The following is a 25,601-nucleotide window of genomic DNA, read 5'->3' as shown; positions in this document are numbered from 1 at the left end:
CTCACTTTCTCTCTACAGGTGCATTGCACCCAAGCTGGGTTCTGTCGTTTTGTACGCTTATGGAGGACTTCCGCAGTGTCAGCACACATCTTGTGCGCTGACCACGGAGATAATTCCACAATCGTTACAGTATGACCAGCCAAACCGAAATTCCCAGTGTAGAGGGAATTTCCGATTTGTACGATTTTTCTCAGGTTTCATTACCCAAAGTAAAAGCATATGTGGATCCTATTATAGGGAGAATTATACATTATATTAAAGCAGTAAGTAAATCTATGCATGTTCCTGATCCCAACCCGTATGAGTGCTTCTTTGATATAGGGTTGTTTGAGCCTCCATTTTCTCTGTTGGAGATTGGGGCTTTGATTGAGGAGTTCGAGTTTGATTGGAAGGCGTTTTGCGATTTTTACATCGCTGAAAGCGAAGAGATTCTTAATGCTTGTATCGATTCTGTGTACACTTTGATTGAATCTGATGAGTGTGACGAGTGTTTTGTGGATCCGGTGATTTGTGTGTGGCAGATGATTTTGGATGAATTGCACACACATCAACCAATTGACTCCAATAAAGAGACACCCTTATCGGATGATTGTTCCTGCCTTTCTGGGGTAAAGCAAGTGAGTTTGGATACTGTGTGATCTGAAATGATTGGGTGTACCAATGTTGTTGACACCTGTGTGAATTTTGAAAGATTTTTTTTTGCTTGTGTGGAGTTTGAATCTGTGCGATATAATGCCTGTTTTTCAGGTGTTCCTGTGAGCCTGCCCTGTACCATGAATGAAACCGTGATGTTCACTCACAGACATTTGTGAGTCCCTTTCTTGCTCTGAAGAAAGTACTGACTCTCCACCCTGTATTCTGGATGAGTCAATATTACCTTGCAATAAATGTCCTGCAGGGAGCCCAGAGCTCCTCTAGGTATTGCAGCTAATTGCATCAGTTTTTCTGCCATTTCAGAATTGCGGTCTGGTTTGACTGCTATGAAGGATTCTGCCTGCAGTGAAACTAGACTCAGGGAGTCAGTGTTGGTTTCACTAGATATTCCTGTGCATCCTGTTCTTGAAGATGAAATTCAGTCCCAGCGTTTGGTAAATCCATCCCTGGGACATATGCACTGTCCGCAGAAGGTATTTGATGTACGGCCCTGTAACATGGATAGTTCAGAATCCTTGTCAGAAAACTTTAGAAATGATGCTTCTGAAGTCTTGTTTGATGTTCTGGAGGTCTCCGAGTCCCTCCCAAAGGGTGCAGAACTTTTAGGAGGTGCCTTCTGCCGTTTGAGGTTTTGCCCACTTCAGTAGGCATTGCTGTTATGCTGACTACTTTTGCAGCTCTTGTGGAGCTTCAGTCATGCGTAGTCAATGATGAGTTTTGGTCAGATACAATTACAGTCACAGAGACTTCTGGGTCTAACTGAGTCCAAGTCTTCTTTTGAAGGACCAGTGCTTGTGACCACTACTCGTGATGTTTCTCTGCCCGGTCATGGATTTGGTCTTCTCGTGACGGACTCTGAGTTTGGCAGTTCCTCGACATGTCCTGAAGTTTCTCTTGTACTAGTGTACCCCGATGCGCTCTGTGAGCCAGAATGCCCAAGTGTGTCTCAGTTGCTAGCATGCTCAGATGCTTCCTCGGTGTAGACATGTTCTGATTTTGCCTGCCTACCCAGAAGTGGTCCCTGAAAGCCCTGATCTTGAATGTCTTCCTTGTAATTCTGAATCCGGAATTGTCATAGGTTCCATAGGGGTTCTTGATAGTTCTCCATGTGAGCCTGGTGAACGTTCTGGCCTCTTGGGATCTCGGCGGAGCTTCAAAGTGTTCTGGGAGATTCTAAGAGAAATCTGTCTTGGTACCCTGGACGGGATCAACAGTGGCTTTTGTGTTGATAGGGACACTTCGAATAGGTATTGTGGGAGGTTTGGTATTTTTGGACGGTCCCTGGAAGGTGGTGGGTATTGCTCGGAGAGTTTCGATGGGTTCTTCTCTGGCACTCACAGTTCCGATGGGTGTTACGCTGAGGCTTGTAGTACTGATGGGCATGTTCCGGTGGCTTCTGCTTCCAATGAGTTCGGTTTCGGGAAGATTGACTCTGTGGAATTGAGCCTTGTCGGGCTGTCCTGACCTTCATGAGTGTTCAGTCAGATTTTTTTTGGGGGGGGAAATATCAGTTTTGAGAGACGTCTGGAAGCCGTCCCTAGAGGAGGGGGGGGGGGGGTGTACTGTAATGATCTGCTCTGCTGTCTGCACAGGCAGACAGCTTTTTGACCATTTTGTAGGTCTTAGTGCTGCAGGTCCCTGGAAAGGAGACCTGTCTTCACTCTGCAACTTACTGAGCTGCTGCTCTGGTGAGGAATTTGCATCCACTTGATATGCAAATTGCTTAGCTGCTTACTTTGATGGCTTGCAGTATAAATACCATTTCCTCCCAGAATCCCTTGCTGGTAATGATGGTTTGTTCCTGCTAACTTACCTGGAGTTTTAGCCTTTGCTAATTGTTTGCTAAGATTATCTTAGAGTAATTCCTTGGGAGTGCACTAGCATTCCTTCTAGCGTAGACAGGTTGTATTATCTGTATTGCCTTGTTCTGTCTTATCTGTTGCGATTGTCTTGTCGCCAGCAGCGGTCGACAGGAAATCGTTCTGTCTGTCTGGATCACATTCGCCCTAGCAGTAGTGGCGGTGGTTCCTTCTGTACTCTGTCTCAGGGGTGCAAGCCAGAGCAGTGGTCGCTACTGGTTGCTCCTTCTGTCTGTCTGTCTGGATCGCCTTTGCCCTAGCGGTAGTGGCGGTGGTTCCTCCTGTACTCTGTCTGGGAGTGTAGGCCAGAGCTGCGGTTGCTACTGGTTACTCTTTCTGTCTGTCTTGTTCGGAACGAACGCTTGCTGTAGGCTCGGTGAGGTAACCGTTTAGCAAACGTTCGCGTTCTCCATTCATTTTCGTGTTACATTGGTTAGTTAGTGTTGGCGTGTTTTGTCTCCGTTGCGCTTTTCGTGCGGAGACCGCGCCATTGGCGTGCTTTGTCGCTGTTGTGCTTTTCGTGCGGCGACCGCGCTTAGTGAGTGCGTTTGTTATTTTCCTTGGCGTTCTGATCATTGTTATTTGCTGTGTCTTTCTTGCTACACTTGTGCTCTGTCTTACTCCGACTTGTGTCACTGTTGGCAATCGCCACTCTTGCGATTGCGTTCCCTCTTTGGTTCCGCTGTTGTGTGTTCACCGTCGCCGGGTGGCGACTAGATTGGTGGACACACATACATTCTGTCTCTGTGCTCACTTTCTCTCTACAGGTGCATTGCACCCAAGCTGGGTTCTGTCGTTTTATACGCTTGTGGAGGACTTCCGCAGTGTCAGCGCACATCTTGTACGCTGACCAGGGAGATAATTCCACAATCGTTACACTTGGGCCCTAGTTTAACAGATGGTTGTCTTAACGCAATATGACGTGTGGAGACCCACACATGATCTCCTGGTGAAAAATCCCACTCAGGAGACCGCTTCTTGTCAGCATGTCTCTTTTGTACCTCAAAAGCCCTCTCCAAATTGGCCTTCACCAAGGCCCAAATTCTCTTCAATGACTCCTGCCACCCCTCCAAGGTGGGGAAAGAAGAGTTAATCACAGGTATCGGGGAAAACGTGGGTGACTTCCCTGTGACTACTTGGAACGGGGAAAACCCTGAGGAAGTGTTTGTGAGATTATTATGGGCAAATTCCGCGAATTACAGGAATTTCACTCACTCATGCTGAGAATCAGCGACAGCCACATAACATCGGAGGAACTGTTCTCGGGACTGGTTCATTCTCTCAGTTTGACCGTTGGTCTGGGGTGAAAACCTGAAGAGAATGACAAAGTTAAGCCCAGATGCTGACCAAAAGCCCTCCAGAATTTAGAAACAAATTGTACTCCCCTATGAGAGACAATGTTCTGAGGTATGCCATGCAGGCGGCAAATGTGAGTCACAAAGAGATCTGCCAACTCCTGAGTAGTGTTGGGCGAACAGTGTTCGCCACTGTTCGGGTTCTGCAGAACATCACCCTGTTCGGGTGATGTTCGAGTTCGGCCGAACACCTGGTGGTGTTCGGCCAAACTGTTCGGGGTTCGCCCGAACTGCAGAATGCATGGCCGAACATGGCCGAACAGGGCCCCTGTTCGGCCGAACAGGGCCCTGTTCGGCCGAATACTGCCCCCCTATGCCCCCTATGGGGTCGCAGGCATAAGGGGGGAGCATGCTCCGATCGCGGGGGGGGTCGGAAATTCCCCCCACCCCCTCCGCTAGCGCTCCCCCCTCTGCCCGCTTCCCCATACAAAAAGTTTGAAACAAGTTCAATAGTACCTGGGCTGGTGGCACTGGCTGGCAGTGGAGTGAGGAGGAGTCCGAGTAGCAGAGTAACGTTGAGGCCGGGCAGCGGGCGGTTCAGCGCTAGTACCCTTGTGGTACTTCCGCCCTTTCTCTGACCTCACGTCCTCTGCATACGAGGGTACGCATCACGCGTACCCTCGTATGCGTCATCACGCAGAGGACGTGAGGTCAGAGAAAGGGCGGAAGTACCACAAGGGTACTAGCGCTGAACCGCCCGCTGCCTGGCCTCAACGTCACTCTGCTACTCGGACTCCTCCTCCTCCTCACTCCACTGCCAGCCAGTGCCACCAGCCCAGGTACTATTGAACTTGTTTCAAACTTTTTGTATGGAGAAGCGGGCAGAGGGGGGAGCGCTAGCGGAGGGGGTGGGGGGAATTTCCGACCCCCCCCGCGACCGGGGCATGCTCCCCCCTTATGCCTGCGACCCCATAGGGCCCCCAAAATGGGCATGTTCGGGGGTCCCATTGACTCCCATTGAGTTCGGCGTTCGGGCCGAACATGCCGAACATCTGGCCCATGTTCGGCCTGTTCGGCCCGAACCCGAACATCCAGGTGTTCGCCCAACACTACTCCTGAGCAGAGGGAAGCTTCTCTAGAGGCACAAAGTGAACCATTTTACTGAAACAGTCTACCACTACCCAGATAACAGATTTCCCTTCTGACTTGGGAAGATCCCCTACAAAGTCCATGGAAATGTGTGTCCATGGTTCGGTAGGCATGGGGAGTGGTTGCAACATTCCTGCAGGAGCCTGTCTGGAAGGTTTACTCCGTGCACACACCGTACAAGACATCACAAATTCTTTGGTGTCATTCCTCAGTGAGGGCCACCACACTGAACGAGACAACAGCTCTTGTGTCCTGCCTATCCCAGGATGCCCAGCTGTCTTGTGGCAGTGAAACATCTGCAGAACTTGTAATCGCAGATGCAGTGGGACAAACAAGTGACCCTCAGGTCTTTACTGCAATGTTTCAGCAACTCGCCTCCTCAGTGCATAAAGTTCACGCACCTGTCACGCGTGCGTGACAATCTATGCCTGTGCAATGAAGAGATGCCCGGCCTGCGGCGGGAAGCCTGCGGGGATGCTGCCGCGAGCAAGGTGAAGTCAGACGCGGGAGCGGTGATGCCGCTTCCCGCAGCAGAGGTAACTATATTGCTGACAATCATTGTCTGTATCATTATGTATCCCATGTTTGTTTTCTTACATTGTACAGCGCCACGAAATATGTTGGCGCTTTATAAATAAATAATAATATTAATATGTATTTATATAGCAGTGACACCTTCTGCAGCACTTTACAGAGTACATAGTCATGTCACTTACTGTCCTCAGAACAGCTCACAATCTAATCCTATCATGGTCTAATGTCCTGCCATAATAGTATTATGTATTCATATAGCACTGACATCTTCTGCAGCACTTTACAGAGTACAGTCATGTCACTGACTGTCCTCAGAGGAGCTCACACTCTAATCCCTACCATAGTCCTAGTTTAATGTCCTACCATATTATTATTATGTATTTATATAGCACTGACATCTTCTGCAGCACTTTCTGTGTACAGTGTTTGTGCTTACAGCGTATGAGTCAGTCAGTGTACAGTGTTTGTGCTCACAGCATGTGAGTTGGTGTACAGTGTTTGTGCTTACAGCATGTGGGTCAGTGTACAGTGTTTGTAATTATAGCATGTGGGTCAGTGTATAGTGTTTGTGCGTACAGCATGTAGATCAGTGTACAGTTTTTGTGCTTACAGTATGTGAGTCAGTGTACAGTGTTCGGGCGCACAGCACGTGGGTCAGTGTACAGTGTTTGTGCTTACAGTATGTGAGTCAGTGTACAGTGTTCGGGCGCACAGCATATGGGTCAGTGTACAGTGTTCGTGCGCACAGCATGGAGATCAGTGTACAGTGTTTGTGCTTACAGCATGTGGGTCAGTGTACAGTGTTTGGGCGCACAGCATGTGGGTCAGTGTACAGTGTTTGTGCTTACAGTATGTGAGTCAGTGTACAGTGTTTGGGCGCACAGCATATGGGTCAGTGTACAGTGTTCGTGCGCACAGCATGGAGATCAGTGTAGTGTTTGGGCGCACAGCATGTGGGTCAGTGTATAGTTTTTGTGCTCCCAGCATGTGGGTAAGTGTACTGTGCATGTGTACTGCTTATGGGTAACCATACAGCCCATAGAATTAAAGTGAATATCTAAGCATATAGTGCATGGGTGTATGAACAGTGATTGGGTAAGAGTACAGTGCCTGAGTAAGTGTGCAGTGCCTATGTGTACAGTGTGTGGGTAAGTTTACAGCGCCAATGTGTACAGCGGGTGGGTAAGGCTACAGCGCCTGAGAGTACAGTGTGTGGGCATGTGTATAGCATGTATGTGTACAGTGTCTGGGTAAGTGTACAGTACCTATGTGTACAGCATGTTGGTAGTGTTGTGTTATGCGCCAGATGTGCCCCTCGCAAAAAAGTACACACACAAGATGTGCTGCGGAATACCCCTTTACATTTTTAGGTTTGCTTACAAAGAAATGTTTCTGTCAGAGTCCAGGGCCTTTTCATATGAAGTGACTGTTTACTTGATGTGTTTATTCTTCTGCTGGAGAGAGGGCAATAAAACAATAAACCTTCTCTGCAGCAGACCAGCACATTTTTTGAGTCTACATCACAGGGACACTGATAGCTAGTCTGGAAACAGGACCGTCATAAACCAATAACTGTCAGAGACATTCACCATGCCATGTCCACAGGGCTATATTGTCCTCTGATTCAACTATGCTATAACTAATTCCACATTGTGACGTCATTTGAGGAATATTTTGAAGAAGCATGGCTGCATCAGGTCGCTGCTCTCACAGTGAATAATACGCCAAGGTCAATACACCTTTGAAGAGGTTAATGATTTTTCTAGCTGGTCCCCAGCATGATATATCTATCCCCTAGATAGGGAATCTGGTGAACCATAATTGGTATCCACAATTTCAGCAAATTATGACAGATCATAAACCGTTGGTCATTATATCATCAGCCACACGTCTATAGAGTTATGGCATAATCTGAGAAAATAATAAAAATGTCATCCTAAGGCAAGGGGCTGAACCAAGCCTGAGGTGAGGTTGCTAGACTTAAATATATGGACACAAAGGCTGACGGGTCTTTGTATGCCATTCTATATACCTTCGAAGATTTGCTAGGCCAAATTGGACCTGGGTGTTTACCTTTGGTCTATTACCAGCAGAACCTTCTATCTTATGTTTGGACTTACAATTCCCAAAGGACACGGTAATTCTATAACTCTGCTCAGTCTGTATCCAGTTATCATTTTCACTTTTCATCCCTAATATTTTACTATATCAATCTGTTCATTGTTAGATACTTTTTGTCATTTTTCTGTACACATTTTTATGCATTTATTTTATTTTTAAATAAATGATTAAAAATCGTTTGTCTAAGTGCTTGTTCTGAATATCCTCTGAAAAAAATCCTGTTTCGGAGAGAACATTGCAATAACTGTTTTATTGATACATATATTTTGCTATCTCTAGAAAGGTTCTTGAAATAACCCTATCGCCTACTGGACTAGCTAGAGTTCTTGGTGGCAGCTTACCAGATCGCTATACGAGAGAGCTGCATCTGTCACTGCCCACCCCAGCCCGCACAGGCACAACTGCTCAGTGTGCAACCGAGTTTTCGGTAAAACCAGAGAGATTAGGATAGACAGTGACTTCACACATACAATCGTTATCTGCAATAAAAGGTAGTCTGCCGCCTCCTACCCTTAAGGTGGTAGGAACCTCTCAGAGCTATTGTAGCCTGCAAGAAAAAGGGCTGTAACAACCTAATCTCAACACCACACAACTAGGGATGATCACAGATATGCAAATTCTTCCGAGTTGATGCATATATATGCAAATCATTATGTAAATATATGCAGCTTGAAAATGGACCGATCAATCTAAACCTGGGTGTGAATTGATTTGTCCATTTTAAAACTTTCGGGTTAAAGGAGGAAGCGTAGTAGTCACGTGACGCGGCTTGGAACGCAGTGTGGGATTCGTCGTCGGACGGGTTAAAAAAGAAGGCTGCTGGGTAAGTTTAACCCCCCTCCCCCCCGCTCAGGTGCACTAATTAGAGGATGAGATCCGAATGAAACTCATTCGGATTTTATCCGAATTTTATCCGGAGCTCATCCCGGCAACACAGCACACATATGAATCCTTCCCCTTTTCTGCCCACCAACAGAGCTGTCTGTTGATGGGTTCTGATCGCTCCCCCAATGTGTAATTATGTATTTATTTGTTGTTTTTTTTATATAAACCTGCCTTTTTTTATTATTTTTTCCCTCCCTCCAGAGGTAGCCACAGCTTCGGGGCCCTTGGGCAAGAGGGCCCCCCAAAGGGCCCTCCCTCAACTGCAGTATTAGCTCTCTCTTGGTCCTGTGCTCATAATAACCACTTCTATAGATACTTTGAATAGTGGTAATCATTAACAAGCTGTTCCCCATTCCCTTCTTGCACCTCAGGCGCACCAAAACCTGCCAATGGAAACTACAGTGTCAATGTCCATACTAATTTTTATTTACTACTGCAACAATTTCAATATACCATTATCATGCCTGACTATGAGTATAGGTTGCAGTTATTCCAGCAACGCTCATGACAAATATAGCACATATGGTGAAATACTTTAAGCCAATACTTTTTATTATTATGCAGATTACTCTGTGTTTTTGGAGTGCACGTTATTCTATGTTTTGTATCCCTTGCCAGGTGCGATATGCGTCTGCTCGGCCAGACGTAGTTTCTGTTTTGTTCCTTGCTCCTGCCATGTAGTGCCAACAGGACCTATAGGTTTGTGTTTGTATAAATTGTATATAAGCCTCTTTTGGTTACTGTGTCACTTCTGTAGGTGTTTCTTTCTATCCAGTGCAACATTATGGACCAGTATTTATAGGTTCCATGTGGTTGTTGCTACTATCTCCGATACAGGTGTTATTCGGCTGAGGCTATACTACTTCTTCCATTGCTCCCTTTTTTCATCTTTGGCAACGTAACTATTGAGCCGATATTTACTGCCTCGTGTTATATTTGCCATAATGCTCTCTATGCTATACCTTTCCTTGTTCGGATTGGTCATCAACTCATTCTATGCCTTTTCTTGTGACTTGACACATACTTCTTTTGACATAATGTGGAGACCCTGATTTTGGGCCTTGTGTTGAACATACTGTGTCCTCACTTTTCTTTCTCTTTGGAATCCTTCTGTAGGGTGCTGGTACTAGTTTCTTAATACATTATATTAATGTTTTTAATTGGTATTTTTTTTTTTGCTTTGTTCTTTCGTAGAAAGTGCTTATACAGTGGCCTGACGAAGGGCATTGTATGCCCGAAACGAGTGTGTCGTTGCCAATAAATACATTGCTGAATGCATTAAGCCTTTACTACTATTGATTGTTAAATTCCTGTCTTGGACGATTGTTTATGCAAATAAGGAGCTTTCTACAGAGACCTTCCACCTTTTTTAAGAATTTTGTATTTGTGTCAATAAAGAATTTTGATATTTTTGTACTACAAGACCTTGCAAGACTTTGTGCTTCATGTTTACATTGCAGTCCTTTCTACAAATGCAGATTGTAGTTGCCACTGGCAGGGTTCGGTGTGCCGTATCAATTGTTATGTATAGAGTGCTTGGGGGGCCCCAATGTAAAACCTTCGGGGCCCACAACTCCTTAGCTACGCCACTGCGCTGGGAGACTGATGACTGAGCGATCTCCTGCAAAACACGCCCCCAGGACTTGACACCAACTGGTGTGAGGCAGTCCTCTGGTAGTTAAACTGCTCCACTGCGCTACTCTGCTATGTCGGGAGATGGTGTCAAGGGGAAGGTGTGTAGATGTGTGTAAAGGGATCTAAAAATAGAAAAGATTTCATGTAGTATGAGAGTTTACCTTCAAAAATTAGTTTTCAAAATCTGTTGACTCTCATACTACATGTAAGTGGTAAAATTGGTAAAACTCAAGTCAAGTTGCTAATTGAATCTTTACTAGGTTGTGTACGAGGCTTTACTTCCAATCTCTGAACACAGGTGTTAATAAAGGCTCGTACAGGCGTACCAACAATCTGTCCAACTATCTTCCAAACTTGTCTGTAGGAAGATAAGTTGGGTGTGTGTACGGCTGGATAACAGGTTGGTTGCCAGTTCCAACCTTAGATCAATCTGTCCAACTACCATGCCAGTTGGAACGCGTCTCCTAGTCTTTTAAACTTTGTTGTTTTTGAATGCGGATATTTTGTACAGTTTGTCGTTTAGCTTGTGCACATGGGCTCATATGCAATTCGCTTTTTCTCCTGAGTCAACAGAATACTTACATCACTGTCATATATCAAGGTTATTTTTTGTCTGTGTGTGTTAAGATGGTTAAAATGGCTTTTATCCTGTTTTCAGTTACGTTATAAGGTGCTGAGCATAGCGTGAGATCGAGGAAAAAAAGAGTTTAGTGTCAAAGAAACCTGAAGAAGCCAAAGTGGAGCAGCATAGAAAAATGGAAAGAAGTCTGAATCCTTTACAGTGCATCATTAAAGGTAGAAACGGGCGTTGGAAGCTTCTACTGGAGCTATCTACTCCGATTCTGAGCTATTCCAGACTACATGCATTGCCTCCACTGCGTGCTCCTCAGAAATAATTTATATTACTGTTCTGCAGACATGAGCAACCCTACTGAAAGATACCCACCTGTATGAGCTCTTCGTTCTCCAAAAGAGACCGTGATTCCCAACATGTATGAATGCTTCTTTTTTGAGAAGATACAGTGCTTCTTTCTTGAGAAGATACAGTGGCTTGGAGCTGAAGGCTTGGGCTGCCTTTGTTTTCATCTTGGTTGAAAGCCTTCTACATTTATTTATTTGGTGTTTTTTCTGAGCCAGGTCTTCCTTGGAGAGATGTGACTTTCCATCATGGAAATGGCTCAGGAGAAACCTTAGAATTTATCTGTGGGAAACCTGAGTTCATTTTCCATTGAGTGAGTGTTACATTTATAACTTTATAACCATGGATACATTATCTCAATTGAAATTAGGACAAAGGTATGTGTGCATAAGGGGCAGTCAAATTAATATGATTTATAACATACAGATTGCTCTCTAGAGAATACTGAAGTAGATGTTAAATATGATGGACGAAGAGAACTGAGTATGACCAGACCTGGTGGCTCAGGTGGTTGGAGGTCTGAGCTGCTGTGCTGAAGACCTGAGTTCAAGCCCCTCGCTGGATGAGTTGAACTTCTAAAATAATGTGCAATAAGCTACATTATTAGGTAAGCGTCCTACCTATGTGGTAGGAAAGAAAGAGAGCTGAGCAGGAGGAAAAAAAAAAAAAAAAGGGGTTGGGGGAAAATTTTTACTAAGTATGAAAGTGGGCTGTCCTGAGCAAGACAGCCCACTCCAAATATTGTCAGATGGATAGACCACATAGACATGGGGTAGGGGGAAGAGGCCCCAAGCTATCTGGTGTCGTTGACACATGTTACAGGCACCCCGCTTGTACCTGGGACTCAGGAGCTGTGGTGGCTTGTCCATGGGCCACAAGGTCTTCACTCAGAGGGGTTGGTCTCAGGTTTCTCAGCTTGGCTGTCAGAGTCCAGGATTGAACTCAGGTTTCTCAGCACTGCTGTCAGAGACCCTTACCTCTGAGCTATCTCCTTCTCCTGACTAGATGTGCTCGTCCATCATATTTCACAAGCAGAACAGCTTGACAGTTTAATAAAGAGACAACAAGATTAGAAGCAGAATATCCAGCAGCATTTACCAGGATTGAACTCAGGTTTCTCAGCACTGCTGTCAGAGACATTCCCTCTGAGCTATCTCCTTCTCCCAAACACAAAGTTGCTCATTCTAATATTTAACATTGACCTGGAAATCCCAAGTTAACAAAGGGGTAGCTGAGAGATTTGAACTCACAGCTTCAGTATTAGCAGTAAGGTACCTAATGGTCTGAGTCACTGCTACATAGATAAGGTGCCTTCACCATTTGTTGAACAGTTTAGCCTTTCAGCCGCTTACATGCAGTGGAAGTAGAGAGTTTGATAATGCAGCTGCTATATGAAGCTCCTACAGGAGTATGGCTCAGTGAGCTTGTAGCCTGGTGAGTAAGTTTTGAATCTGCTGGTTTGAATCCTACTGCAAGCTGTAATATTTTCTATGTAGCGTACAGACTTGATGACAACATCGAGAAACATAGTAGTTAATGCTCAAGCTTGGGGTTGGTTTACGGGATTAGCAGCCAGATGAGACCAGCAGTGGTGTTGAAGACCATGGTTTTAGTCTCGAACCTGGCTGCAAACAATGGTCGCTCTATCTCTGTTAGTGGGAAGATCTAGGACTATACACAATATGAGGGTGTCATAGCAGCCATAAACTAAAAGGTCTTACCATTTTATGTCCAGTATAGCTGCCGCATCTCTGCCTCCCTCAACCACAGTATTAGCTCTTTACTGATCTAGTGCTGGTAATAATCACTTTTATAGATGCTTTGAATAGCAGTAATCATACACAAACTGTTCTCCATCCCCTTTTTACACCTCTGAAACAGTGGTTGTCCTTGGCAGGTTTTGAGCCGAGATTTAAACCCAGGTCTCCTGTGTCAGAGGCAGACAATAGAAATCAATAGAAATCAATAAAATTCAAACTCTGCCATAGGGTACAATGGCGCCGCCGGCCGAATCGCTTGCGCTAGCAATTTGGCCGACATTGCCATCCAAAATGGTGCAGGAGGCTGCGAATCCACAGTGCACAGTGCGAGTACACAGTGCACGGTTCCTTGGCACCACCATCACTGAAAACTTAAGGTGGGATGTGAACACCTCCGTAACTCAAAAAAAAGCCCAACAGAGACAGTTCTTCCTGAGGCAGCTGAGGAAGTTTGGAATGCCACGGGAGCTAATGACTAGCTTCTACACAGCCACCATTGAGTCTGTCCTCTGCTCCTCCATCATTGTCTGGTTCTCGGGGGCAAATACAAAAGACAAGCACAAACTTCAGAGGGTAATCAGCGCCGCTGAGAAGATCGTAGGGTCACCTCTGCCTCCCCTGGACCTCCTCCACACATCCAGAATGAGGTCCAGGGCCAACAGGATTATTGGCGACCAATCCCACCCTGGCAGTCGCTTCTTCGACCCCCTGCCCTCAGGCCGCTGCTACAGGACCATCCCCACCAAAACCACCAGGCACAGAAACACATTCTTCCCCCAGGCAGTCCTCCTACTCAACGAATGAGAGCATGCTTGCCTGTAGTCCACACTGTTCCGCACGTTACAATCATACCACGCTACTCTTGCACATTGGGGCTGTTCATCCACACTATGCTTTGTTATTGTTATTATCAATGTTACATTGTTGCTGTTGTATTCCTATGTAGCTACTACTGCTATCTGCACTGTGTTGATGCTGTCAACACGCACTACCATCCATGTCTGCCATGTGTCCACAAATAATTCCGGGTGCAGCACCTGTTGCACCTGGCGAATAAAGCTGATTCTGAATCCCAAAGCCATGCATGGCATGGCTGATGGGATTCGTCTGCGTAGCCGCAGACCCGAAAGTGCCGCCGCGCATCTCGCAGATGAGTGCGGCTCTAGTGGAAACGTGCGCTCACTGTGTGTTAGGGTTAGAAAAAGTTGGCGAAGCAAACACCAGCCGAATACATATCCGGGCAACGCTGGGCCATCAGCTAGTACTAAATAATAATGCCACTGAACAGCTCTAATGAGATGCAATTATATGTATTGTAATCATAGTTATCGGCCAGTAGAGTGCGCTGTTGTAGCGTCGCTCTCTGTGCCTTTGGCACAGCTCCTGTCACATTACTGACCATTCCCTGGATGGATGCTGGCTGTTCTGTAATGTAGAGGGAGGAGACAGTGCTGCCTGTAGCACATAATCACTGTCTGAGGCAGCTACTGCTACTACTGAGGCAGCTACTGCTACTACTGATGCAGCTAGAAGACAATGATTGGTGGAGGGGTCAATCATTGTTCTGTATCTGCAACCAAGCCTGATTTGTTGTCATTTCAGGAATTGAGCAAAAAAAAAAAAAAAAACCCAGAAAAAACGCAGCATGCAGTACCGATTAAAAATCAGAATCGCTTGTGAAATTACATTAAAAACGCAAAATTGGAATCGAAATTGCATGTAGTGTGCAAGAGGCCCAAGGCTCCCTGCACACTGCATGCAATTCCAATTTTTAATCGTTACTGCATGCTGCGGTTTTTTTTTGCCGTTTTTCTGTTGATAGCATTCAGGGAAAATCAGAATCGCAAATCGACACAGCTGTCCCCCTGGGAAGCCACGACAGCGATCGGCTGTCATAGGTTGATGCCTATGACAGCCAATCGCGCTGATTGGCTGGTGGGGGGAGGGAGGGAGGGCTGGAGAGATAAAAAGAAAAAAAAATAGCTATATTGGTTTAAAAAAAAAAAAAACATCCTGGGAGTGATCACAGCCCACAACAGAAATCTCTGTTGGTGGGTGGAAAAGGGGGAAAATCACTTGTGTGCTGAGTTGTCTGGCCCTGCAGCTAGGCCTTAAAGCTGCAGTGGCCTAAATAGTAAAAAATAGCCTGGTCACTAGGGGGGTGTAAGACCACGGGCCTCAAGTGGTTAAAAGGAAATAAATATGCCAGCCTCCATATCACTTTCACAGTAACCAAGCAGCTCGGGGTGACCCAAAACCACAAGGAGATTATAGGTGACTAAAAGAGACTAAGGCCACATACGGTGTGATTTCAATAAAATATCAATAACAATGCGGTAACCATTCGGTAACATGTCGATATTTCCATTTTACAGCGGTAATTTAACACAAGGCCATAAGATTCCAGTGGAATTGTGGGTAAAAAGGCAGTCCTTTGAACACCACGTAGCAACATTCCGAATAGGGCTTAACACCTGGACCAGGATTCTGGAAGTGGTTCGGGACAATCCCGCAATTTCGCCAGCTACAGCTTGATAGGAGCCTTTTCTGAAAAAATGTAGTGCAGCTAGCAATTTAGTTAACCCTGGCACTGCCTGTGTTCTCTTACAAGATGATTCAAGAGAAATGCAGATGTCCTGGTATAGCAAATAAATCTATTCTCTTGCAAATTGATATGGTTGTAGACCTTATTCTTGCCCTTCTGCGCCTTTTAATCACTCTCAGCTGATACATAACCACTTCAAATGGCTCCATCTTCTCTGTCAGCAATGATCCGACAGGAACAACGACAGAGCAGTGAAGGAGATAACTCATCCTAAATTTAACACTAACACGCCCACATTTAGTTTCATGAATTGCACTTTCCTCCGTTTTATCACATCATTACCGAAATCTCGCTAACAGCTGTAGGTAACTTTGATGAATCCTGAAATCAACTTATCGAGTTCGGTATTTTACCGAGCTGTCGGTAATTGATTCGATAAGTCTTGATGAATCGAGGCCTAAAAAGCCCTCCTACTGCAAAGCAATGCTTAGGCTCCCTGCACACTACAAATCCGATTGCGATTCCGATTTATCCTGAATGCTATCAACAGAAAAGTGCTGAAAAAACGCAGCATGCCCTAACGATTAAAAATCGGAATTGCATGCAGTGTGCAGGGAGCCTTAGGCCTCTTGCACACTACATGCGATTCCGATTTTTAATTGAATTTCAAATGCGATTCTGATTTACGATTTTATACTGGTACTGCATGCTGTGTTTTTTCTGCGTTTTTTCTTTCGATAGCATTCAGGGAAAATCAGAATCGCAAATCGGATTTGCAGTGTGCAGGGAGCCTAGTGTGATTTGCCTTCCTCTGAATGGCAAGTGACTCAGAAGAGCTTATACTGCTGGAGGAAGCCGCAGGTGAGTATCAAATCTTCTTTATTTCACAGCTCTGGTTTCCTTTAACCACTTCACCTTGCAGGGGTTTTCCCCTTAAAAAAAACAAGAGCAATTTTCACCTGTCAGCACTCCTTCCATTAATTTGCCTATAACTTTATTACTACTTATCACAATGAAACAATCTATATCTTGTTTTTTTCGCCACCAATTAGGCTTTCTTTAGGGGGTACTTTTTGCTAAGAATTATAGGAAAAATAAGAAAAAAACGAAAAAAAATTAATTATTTCTCAGTTTTCGGCCATTATAGTTTTAAAATAATACATGCTAACGTAATTAAAACCCACACATTTTAATTTTTGCCTAGTACAATGTATGTTGCCAATGTTTAATTTGGAAATAAACGGTGCATTTTTTCAGTTTTGCGCCCATCCCTAATTACAACAAGCCCATAATTTGTAAAGAGGGTATATTACCATTACTTTATATACATATTAAAAAAGTTCAGCCCCTAAGGTAACGATTTATGTATTTTCTTTTTGATAACTATTGGGGTGTGTGGGAGGTCAGGGGTTAATTTAAAATGTAAAAATATGGTAAAAAGGGATCCTTTATTGAAAAAAATAAAGATGTAGATGTAATTTTACAATTTGGCCACAAGATGTCGTAGGTGAATTCAGTATGCGTACTATTAGTACGCAAACCGGAAGGACTGCATGGATAGTTTTATGAATGAACGCGGCGTTTAATAGACGGCAGCGTTCATTCACACGGGAACTTAGATTAATGAATGGGAACTGTGTTCCTATTTATTGATCTAGTGGTTACCGATCGGCAGTAAAGAGCTGCGGTAACTAGCGCGGGGGGAGGGGGCATCCCTGCAAATAGGTATGGCATTTTGCAGGGAAGTGGTTACTTGTCCCGGGAGAGGGGGAGTGGTTAAAGAAAAAACATTTATGTATTATAGCGGATACAAATCCTGCAATAAATCAGCAATGTGTCTACTTCCTGCTGTCATGGAAGCAGACATATGGTTAACGTCCTGTGTTTACAAATGAGCTCTCTGCCTTAGCAGTCAGCTGACACAGCTAAGGGATCGAATTACAACTTTTGATTAGTCACAGATGAGTGGGAATTAGACAGGCTAAACTCTGTAAAGTACATACAGGGTGCATTTCTATTTGTTTTCCTTCTGTCCAATGCAAGAGTTCAGGTCCATTTTAAAAGGAAATAAATATGGCAGCGTCCATATCCCTCCCCCTTCAGTTGTCCTTTAGGGCCCGTTTCCACTAGTGCGGAAACCGGGCCGAATCCGCAGAGTTTCCCCGCAGGCAAATCGCTTTGGGAAACTCTGCCATAGGAAATAATGGCGCCGCCGGACGAATTGCTTGCCCTAGCAATTCGGCCAGCATTGTCCAGTTTTTGCACGGGAGGCAGAGAATTCCATAGCCGTGCATGGCACGGCTTCTGGGATTCGTCTGCGTTCCCGCAGACCCGGAAGTCTCCCAGCCGCGCGCGGTGGATAGTGGAAACGGGCTCTAAAAGTATTAAGGATCAACAGGACAGCCAGGCAACTGGTATTGTCAGAGATGTAGTTTAGGAGCTCTGGGACCCATGAAGGTGTCACACTTGTTTCATTCTAGATTACAATATGAAGATCTCATTTTCAAGGATAATTCTGGTTCAGGAATTGCACAAAAGTTGCTGACTTGTGAACGCCAGACTTACGACTGGCCTTAAAATGTGAACTTTGTTTCCATGGGAACAAGTGAAAAAACTAATTCAGAAAGACCTTGTAGTTTCTGAGAAAATAAATTTAAAAAATTCAAAGGCAAAAATGTTTTTTAAGCAGATAAAATAAAATTTTACTGCTGAACACTGATGGCACAGGGGGCATATAGGAGGTACAGGGGACAGAGGGGGACACTGAGGGCACAGGGGGACACTGGAGGCATAGAGAAGGTACAGGGGACAGAGGGGGACACTTATGGCACAGAGAAACAGAGGTGACACACAGGAGGGCATAGAGGAGGTACAGGGGACACTGAAGGCATGAGGGAACAGAGGTGACACAGAGGGGGACATTGAATGCACAGGGGGGCATAGAGGACAGAGGGGGACACTGAAGGCATGGGGGAACAGAGGTGACACAGAGGGGGACATTGGATGCACAGGAGGGCATAGAGGAGGTACAGGGGACAGAGGGGGACACTGGAGGCATGGGAGGCATAAAGGAGGTACAGCGGACAGAGGAGGACACTGAAGGCATGGGGGAACAGAGGTCACACAGGGGAAGACGCTGGAGGCACAGGGGGGCATAGAGGACAGAGGGGGACACTGAAGGCATGGGGGAACAGAGGTGACACAGAGGGGGACATTGGATGCACAGGAGGGCATAGAGGAGGTACAGGGGACAGAGGGGGACACTGGAGGCATGGGAGGCATAAAGGAGGTACAGCGGACAGAGGAGGACACTGAAGGCATGGGGGAACAGAGGTCACACAGGGGAAGACGCTGGAGGCACTGGGGGGCATAGAAAAGGTACTGGGGACAGATATGGGACAGTATTTCAACTTAAGAACAGATTCAGGTTAAGAACGAACCTACAGTCCCCATCTCGTTCATTAACTTGGGTCTACCTGTAATTTCCATTGTGTGTAACTGACTTCAGTCTCTTAGCTGACACCCACTCTCTATCTGTGAACATAGAGGTTACCTCGCCCACAGGAAGGAATAGAGGGAGAAGCTGGGAGGGGGCCGGCAGTCAGTCTCTTCCTGTGAACAGAGGTAGCCCCGCCCACAGGACAGAATAGAAGGAGGAGCTGAGAGAGGGCAACAGCCAGTCTCTTCCTTTGAACACAGAAGTGACCCTGCCCACAGAAAGGAACTAAAGGGGGGAGGCAGCAGCCATTCTCTTCCTGTGTGAGATAACCGATCTACAGGAAGGAACAGTGGGAGGAGTTCGGTGATAACTTTGCACAGAGAAAGAAACTCCCACTTGGCTCCATACAGCAGGTATCTGGGTCATACCACTGTCTTTTCCAAAGTGATTCTATCTGGCACAACTGCATCAAGTATGAAAACTAAAGTAAGGGTATAATGCTCTAGCTTTAAAGGGAACCTGAAGTGAGAGGTATAAGGAGGCTGCCATACTTCTTTCCTTTTACACAATACCAGTTGCCTGGCAGTCCTGCTGATCCTTTTTAGCATCAGTAGTATCTGAATCACACCAGAAACAAGCATGTGGCTAATCTTGTCAGATTTTTGACAGAAACACCTGCTCTGCTCCATGATTGTTTAGGGAATGTGCCTAAAAGAATAAGAAGCAGAGGATCAGCAGGACAGCCAGGCAACGAATACTGTTAAATAGTAAATATGGCAGCCTCCATATTCTTCTCACTTCAGGTTCCCTTGAATAGTGGTGGGGGATCTCAGGCTTTCATAGGATTGGTTGCTGAGTGGAGAACAGATACCTAATGCCAATTCCTAGCAAAAAATAGTCCATCTGTACTAAGCTATCATCACCCTAGTAATTATAGGAAATCATCGTCATCTTCATCCTCGTCATTGTCCCTGGCCAGAGCTTCAATGTTGTGGGTAATGTCGGTGATCATGCGGTTGAAGGAGCTGGAGGGGGTGCAGCTGTCGTAATTCCGCACCGCTGAGGCCGACGTGTTGCTCATACTGCGCTTGATTCGCCCAAAACTGTCCGTGAGGATCCCTCCATCACGTATTCCGATGCTCTCCAGGAAGCCTTCAAAGTAGCCGATGTCCATGTCGGGAATGAAGGGCCTGAGGCCTGCAACAGAGGAGGCGAATAACACATTAAGCTTCTGGAGGCCTGAAAACAGAGATGTCCTACAAGCCAACCAACCTCATGCCATCACTCTTCATTTCCAGATATCAAAACATTCCCTGGTCAAATACTCCACCAGGAAACCAGACACTGGCCAGTGGCCACTTCCTGCATCACAGACTTCCTGTGCTATAGTCCGCACTCATCAGTCTGTGTCCTTCCCCCTTGCAGACAAAGCAGAAGTCGAACCCAGAGAAACTCAAACCTAGTACTTTGGAGATTCCATTAATGCGATCAAAAATGTCAAGACATGAAGGTGTCAAAGTCTGTTTTACACAAAAAGAAGTGAAAACAGCTTGTCACTCCGATTGTACTGAACAATTAGATGGTATTTTTAGACCTGGGCATCAGCTTTAGGCCTCTTTCCTGAACTATGTGCTCAGCAAGCAGTTACCAGGCAACAGTAAGCAGTTACCAGGCAGCAGCAAGCAGTTGTAAGAGTTTGAGAGATTAACTGTTCGCTGAGGACACAGTTCAACTGCTTGTGGAAAAGAGGCCTAACTTACCTGGGGCTTCTACTGGCCCCCTGCAGATGTCATGTGCCTATGGCAGGACAAAATGATCCTCCGGTCTCCCGTGCGCCCTCGATCATGCTCCTGTTGCTGGGAACGTCCTGTGCATGTGCAGTATGAGAAAATCTCATATTGCGCATGCGCAGGACGGCGACGGGAGCGTGATTGAGGACGCACGTGGCTAGGGCTGTTCAGGCGCAGTGGCTGCCGAAGTGGCTGCCGAATGGCCAGTCGCCAGGAACTAAACTGGCTTGCTGCGGGGGACTGGAGGGTCGGTTTGTCCCGGCGTGGGTGCAGGGAGTCGGTAGAAGCCCCAGGTAAATTAAACTCTTTTGTCGTCCTCAATTAAGGTTCACTTTAAAGTGCCAGAGATATTTAATTGAACATAACCTACAAAATAGACAATCAGGTAATCTAACCTGATACGACATCTGATAGTACCAGATGCCCAACTCACCGCCTGGGCACCCAATTACCGATATGTACCATAGGCATCTATTACAAACCTGCTAATCCCCGTGCCCAACTGACCTAATCCGACTGTAACCACCCAGCCCATTCTTAGTATTCTAGTGATAACCTCTCTTAAAAGTGAACACAAAGTGTGCTAAATAATGTTACAATCCTCCAAACAATAGACCGGCCAATCAGATCACTGCGATCCGACAGAAACAATAATTGGAGCCTACAAGCGGGAAGGAACGTACAATTAATCCAATTGTGCCCAGTGGAATCGATACAAGAAACAGATTGAAGGAATGATCGTAAACCGATTGTTCATGGCCGATTGGTACTACTAATTATGCTCGATCCGATCAATCAGTCGATTATATGAAAAATTGTACCAATGATGGACACCTCTACTCTGACCATAAACTTAGCCTGTAATTCTAACCTTGACACATGTGCAGCCATCTTTCTTATGCTGGGCATACACAGCTCTATTTTGCCGCTCGATTCCACCCCTGATCGTTTTCCACTCTCGATTCTGCAGGCGATTCTCTTATCTTCCGTTCATTTTTCTTATCTTTTCCCATTGTCCTCCATGCAGATTCGAGCAAGGAAACGATCGAGCGGGAGATCGGACATGTCGGAAATTATCTATCGAGCCATCTAAATGGCTCTGAATCGAGCCGTGTATTCCCAGCATTATACATACTCACCTCACAAGATCGAGCCAAGTGGGCATAGCTAGAACTAGGCTGCCATATAAAGAAAAACAAGCAAGCTATGAGCAATGACAACCACGCCAAGAGCAGATGATATGCTGAAAACATGTGACAAGCTTGTATTTGGCTGTGCCCAGGGCAGTGTACATCCATTTCTGCCCACCATGGTGCCCAAAACAAGACGCACCATGCTCCTTCAACCCCCTGCTGGTTATATCCCCGGATTATTCCTGTTCCTAGTACAGTGTGCTTCCACAGTAAGCGTCCTCACAATGAACATGCACCTCCATCATGTTACCTTTATAACAAATGCAGGCATTATGCTCCTCCTATCACAAGTGCAGCCATTATGTCCCCTCCATAACAAGTGCAGTCATTATGTACCCCTCCAAAATTGCAGTCATTATGTCTCTATCCATAACAAGTACAGCCATTATGTCCTCCTCCATAACAAGTTCTGCCATTATATCCTCCTTCATATCAAGTGCAGCCATTATGTCCCCCTCCATAATAAGTGCAGCCAGTATGTCCCCCTCCATAACAAGTTCAGCTAGTATGTCCCCCTCCATAACAAGTGCAGCCGTTATGTCCCCCCCTCCATAAAAAGTGCAGCCATTATAACCCCCCCCCCCCCATAACAAGTGCAACCATTATGTCACCCTCCATAACAAGTGCAGCTAGTATGCCCCCCCGCCCTCCATAACAAGTGCAGCCAGTATGTCCCCCTCTATAACAAGTACAGCCATTATGTCACCCTCCATAACAAGTGCAACCATTATGTTCCCCTCCATAACATGTGCAGCCATTATGTCACCTTTCCCCCAATAACAAGTGCAGCTATTATGTCCCCCTCCATAACAAGTGCAGCCATTATGTCCCCCTCCATAACAAGTGCAGCCAGTATGTCCCCCTCCATAACAAGTGCAACTATTATTTCCCTGGGAGGAAACGCGGAAAAGCCGCCGTCTCTCAAAGTGAGACGGCTGTTTCCGCGTCCAGCAGGGCGTCACAACGCGGAAAAACCGCCGCATGCCGCTTAGGCAGAGCGGCGGAATCCGCATTGGGAATGGCGGAATCCGCATTTGGAACGGCGGAATCCGCATTGGAGGCGGCCCCCGCAAGCGGTTCACAAGATACATTGCAAGACAGTACTAGTGTGGCTGGGACTGATAGTCCACCAAGATTCAGAGTGACACGTGCGCGCGCACAGAGGCTGAGTTTAAATAACAGCCAGAAGTGAGTCAGCTGACCAGGCTGGTCAGCTGACATTTTCCACAACTCTCATTGGTCCAGCAATTAGGGAGGTCCTGGAAAGGTCCTTGAGTATATATACTGCTGGCTGTTCACTTGCTCTTTGTCTGGCGTTGCGATCACATATGTGGGAGCACCCAGATCTGTAGTTAGATCCGCAAGTGTGCCGGGACCAGCTGGAGCTGTAATCCTACACTTAGCTAGATTCTGTTGATAGCTAAAGTACTAGTTTGATTGTGATTATCTGTTATGACCTTTGCCTGCCTTGACTATCCCCTTGAACTCTGATCTTGTACCTCGATACTTCTGATACTCTGTTGCCGAACCCCAGCTTGTACCTAGACTCCGCTTCTGCCTCCTGATTCTGTACCTCGTTATATCTGATTCCCCATTGCCGAACCCTGCCTGTACTTAGACTCCGCCTTTGCTTTCTGATATTGTACTGTATCTGTCCGTGTGTGTACTACCTGGCTTGTCCGACCTCGAGAACCGGCCTTACCGTTAGAGGCGGTTCCTCGCTCTGTTAGTGACCCTTCCTCCTGAGTGTCACTTTCAGACTATCCTTCCCACTGTCAGTCTGACTCCTCCCATCTTGGAGAGCTCAGGTCTGCGGAAGGAATCTATGCAGTACTCCTCGCTGCACTGAGGCCTTGTCCTCTAAGTATTACTGTTACACCAAACACTACACTCTACTCAGGTGAACAGAGGTTAGCTTGTATATCGGATTATCAGTGATACTGCAGATCACTTATAATCTGGTATACTTCTGTATTCCCAGTGATACTGCAGATCACCGGTAATCAGATCCTCTCTGTGCTTCACCGATCGTTACTGAACGCCAGACCAAAATACCGATGGACGCACGCGCTGACCCTCTGACTGTGCTTGCCACTTCGGTGGATACCATCCATCAAGCACTGGGTCAGCACAAAGCTTTGATTGATGCCCTAACAGGCTCTGTGCGAACCCTTCAGACGTCAGTCGATTCGGTGCGATCCCCTCCTAGTGATGACATACGGATGCCCGTACCAGACAAATTTTCCGGCACAAGTCTGACTTCCGGAATTTTAAGAGTAGAGTGTTATCTTACTTCGAGTTGAGACCCCGATCCTCGGGGACTGAGACCCAACGGGTTATTTTTATTAAAACATTGTTAACTGGTGATTCCCAGACCTGGGCATACAATCTGCCTCCCACAGATACAGCTCTGACCTCGGTAGAGGAGTTTTTTAGGGCCATGGCAGTGATATACGACGACCCTGACCTTGCGGCAACCTCTGAGCGGAAGCTCAAACTTTTGCGACAAGGCAGAGGCTCAGTCGAGGATTACTCGGCAGAATTTCGTAGATGGTCAGTCACCGCCAGATTTGACAATTTTGCCCTGATGGATTACTTCTTGTCTGGGTTGTCTCTGATCTAATGTTAACCTTACCCGAGCCCAAGACAGTCGATGAGGCCATCACATCGGCCATTCGAGTCGACTGTCGATTACGCCATCAGAGGCAGATTCGGGGCAGTCACCGTGTCAGGGTGACATCTTATGCGGCTTCCTCCGCTGCACCCCTAGTAACGCCATCTCCGTCTGTCTCACCCTCTCTGGCCTTGCCTCCACCCGAACCAATGCAGATTGGTCGGTCGAAACTGACCCAGATGGAGCGCAGGCGGAGAATGACGGAACAACTGTGCCTATACTGTGCAGAAGCAGGGCATAGGGTGCGAAACTGCCCGAACAAGTCGGGAAACGAGTTTGCCTAGGAGTAGTGGGGGGTGACACCCTAGGCACACCATTTTCACCCCTTAAAGAAAAGAAATTACTGCTCCCCTGTACGATTACATGGGAGAATAAGTCTGTGGCCACTGAGGCTTTCATTGACTCAGGCTCAGCGGCCAATTTTATGAACTTTGAGTTTGCTCAGGAGTTGGGTATTCCTCTCACTCCTGTGAAACCCCCTATTCAGGTCACGGCAGTAGACGATTCCCCTCTGCAACGGAATCGTGCTCTGTCTCAGACTCCGGAGGTGAAGGTCACCATAGGGGTACTGCATGGGGAACAATTATCATTTTTTGCATTGCACATGTCAACCTCCACTATTATCCTAGGCATGCCGTGGTTGCAAGTCCATTCACCTCAAATAGACTGGGCCACGGGTCAGTTAACTACTTGGTCACCTCGTTGTTTTCAGCGGTGTTTGGGAAGGTTGATCCTGGGGCAAACCAGAATTCAGGTGGGGGGGGTACCAGACTAGTACTCTGAGTATTCCGACGTGTTCTGTCCCAAGGCAGCAGACAAGTTGCCCCCACATCGCCCTTTCGATTGTCCCATTGACCTCCGTTCAGGTTGTGTACCTCCCCGGGGTCATTTGTACAATCTGTCGGGGCCCGAAAAATTAGCCATGCAGGATTACATCCGTGAAAATTTGGCCAAGGGTTTCATTCGCCCGTCCTGGTCACCTGCTGGAGCAGGTTTCTTTTTTGTTAAAAAGAAAGACGGAGGTCTGCGACCCTGCATCGACTATCGCGGCCTTAACAAAATTACAGTAAAAAAATCGCTATCCGCTGCCACTGATAGACGATTTGTTCACACAGATTACAGACGCTAAGATCTTTTCTAAGCTAGATT

The 25,601-nt window shown here is 46.3% G+C and overlaps 1 protein-coding gene and 1 long non-coding RNA gene across 3 annotated transcripts in view; one reads left to right on the top strand and one right to left on the bottom strand.

The window, feature by feature from the left end:
* Positions 1 to 15,443, top strand: part of LOC137541967 (uncharacterized) — a 50,086-nt gene extending 34,643 nt beyond the window's left edge. The window contains exons 2-3 of the long non-coding RNA XR_011025315.1: positions 10,791 to 10,927; positions 15,187 to 15,443. This is a non-coding gene — a long non-coding RNA (uncharacterized lncRNA). The remainder of the gene's footprint in view (positions 1 to 10,790; positions 10,928 to 15,186) is intronic.
* Positions 15,444 to 17,986: 2,543 nt separating this feature from the next.
* CCM2L (CCM2 like scaffold protein) overlaps positions 17,987 to 25,601 on the bottom strand; it is a 64,459-nt gene continuing 56,844 nt past the window's right edge. The window contains exon 10 of one of the 2 annotated variants that reach the window (XM_068261942.1): positions 17,987 to 19,992. In XM_068261942.1, the coding sequence (XP_068118043.1) occupies positions 19,727 to 19,992 (266 nt within the window). In that variant the 3' untranslated portion in view covers positions 17,987 to 19,726. The remainder of the gene's footprint in view (positions 19,993 to 25,601) is intronic. The other variant, XM_068261943.1, reaches the window with a different exon arrangement.

This window comes from Hyperolius riggenbachi, chromosome 12 (genome assembly GCF_040937935.1).
Source record: "Hyperolius riggenbachi isolate aHypRig1 chromosome 12, aHypRig1.pri, whole genome shotgun sequence".
Classification (NCBI taxonomy): Eukaryota; Metazoa; Chordata; class Amphibia; order Anura; family Hyperoliidae; genus Hyperolius; species Hyperolius riggenbachi.
The sequence above is the reverse complement of the archived record's forward strand: the minus strand, read 5'-3'. Positions and strand labels throughout refer to the sequence as shown.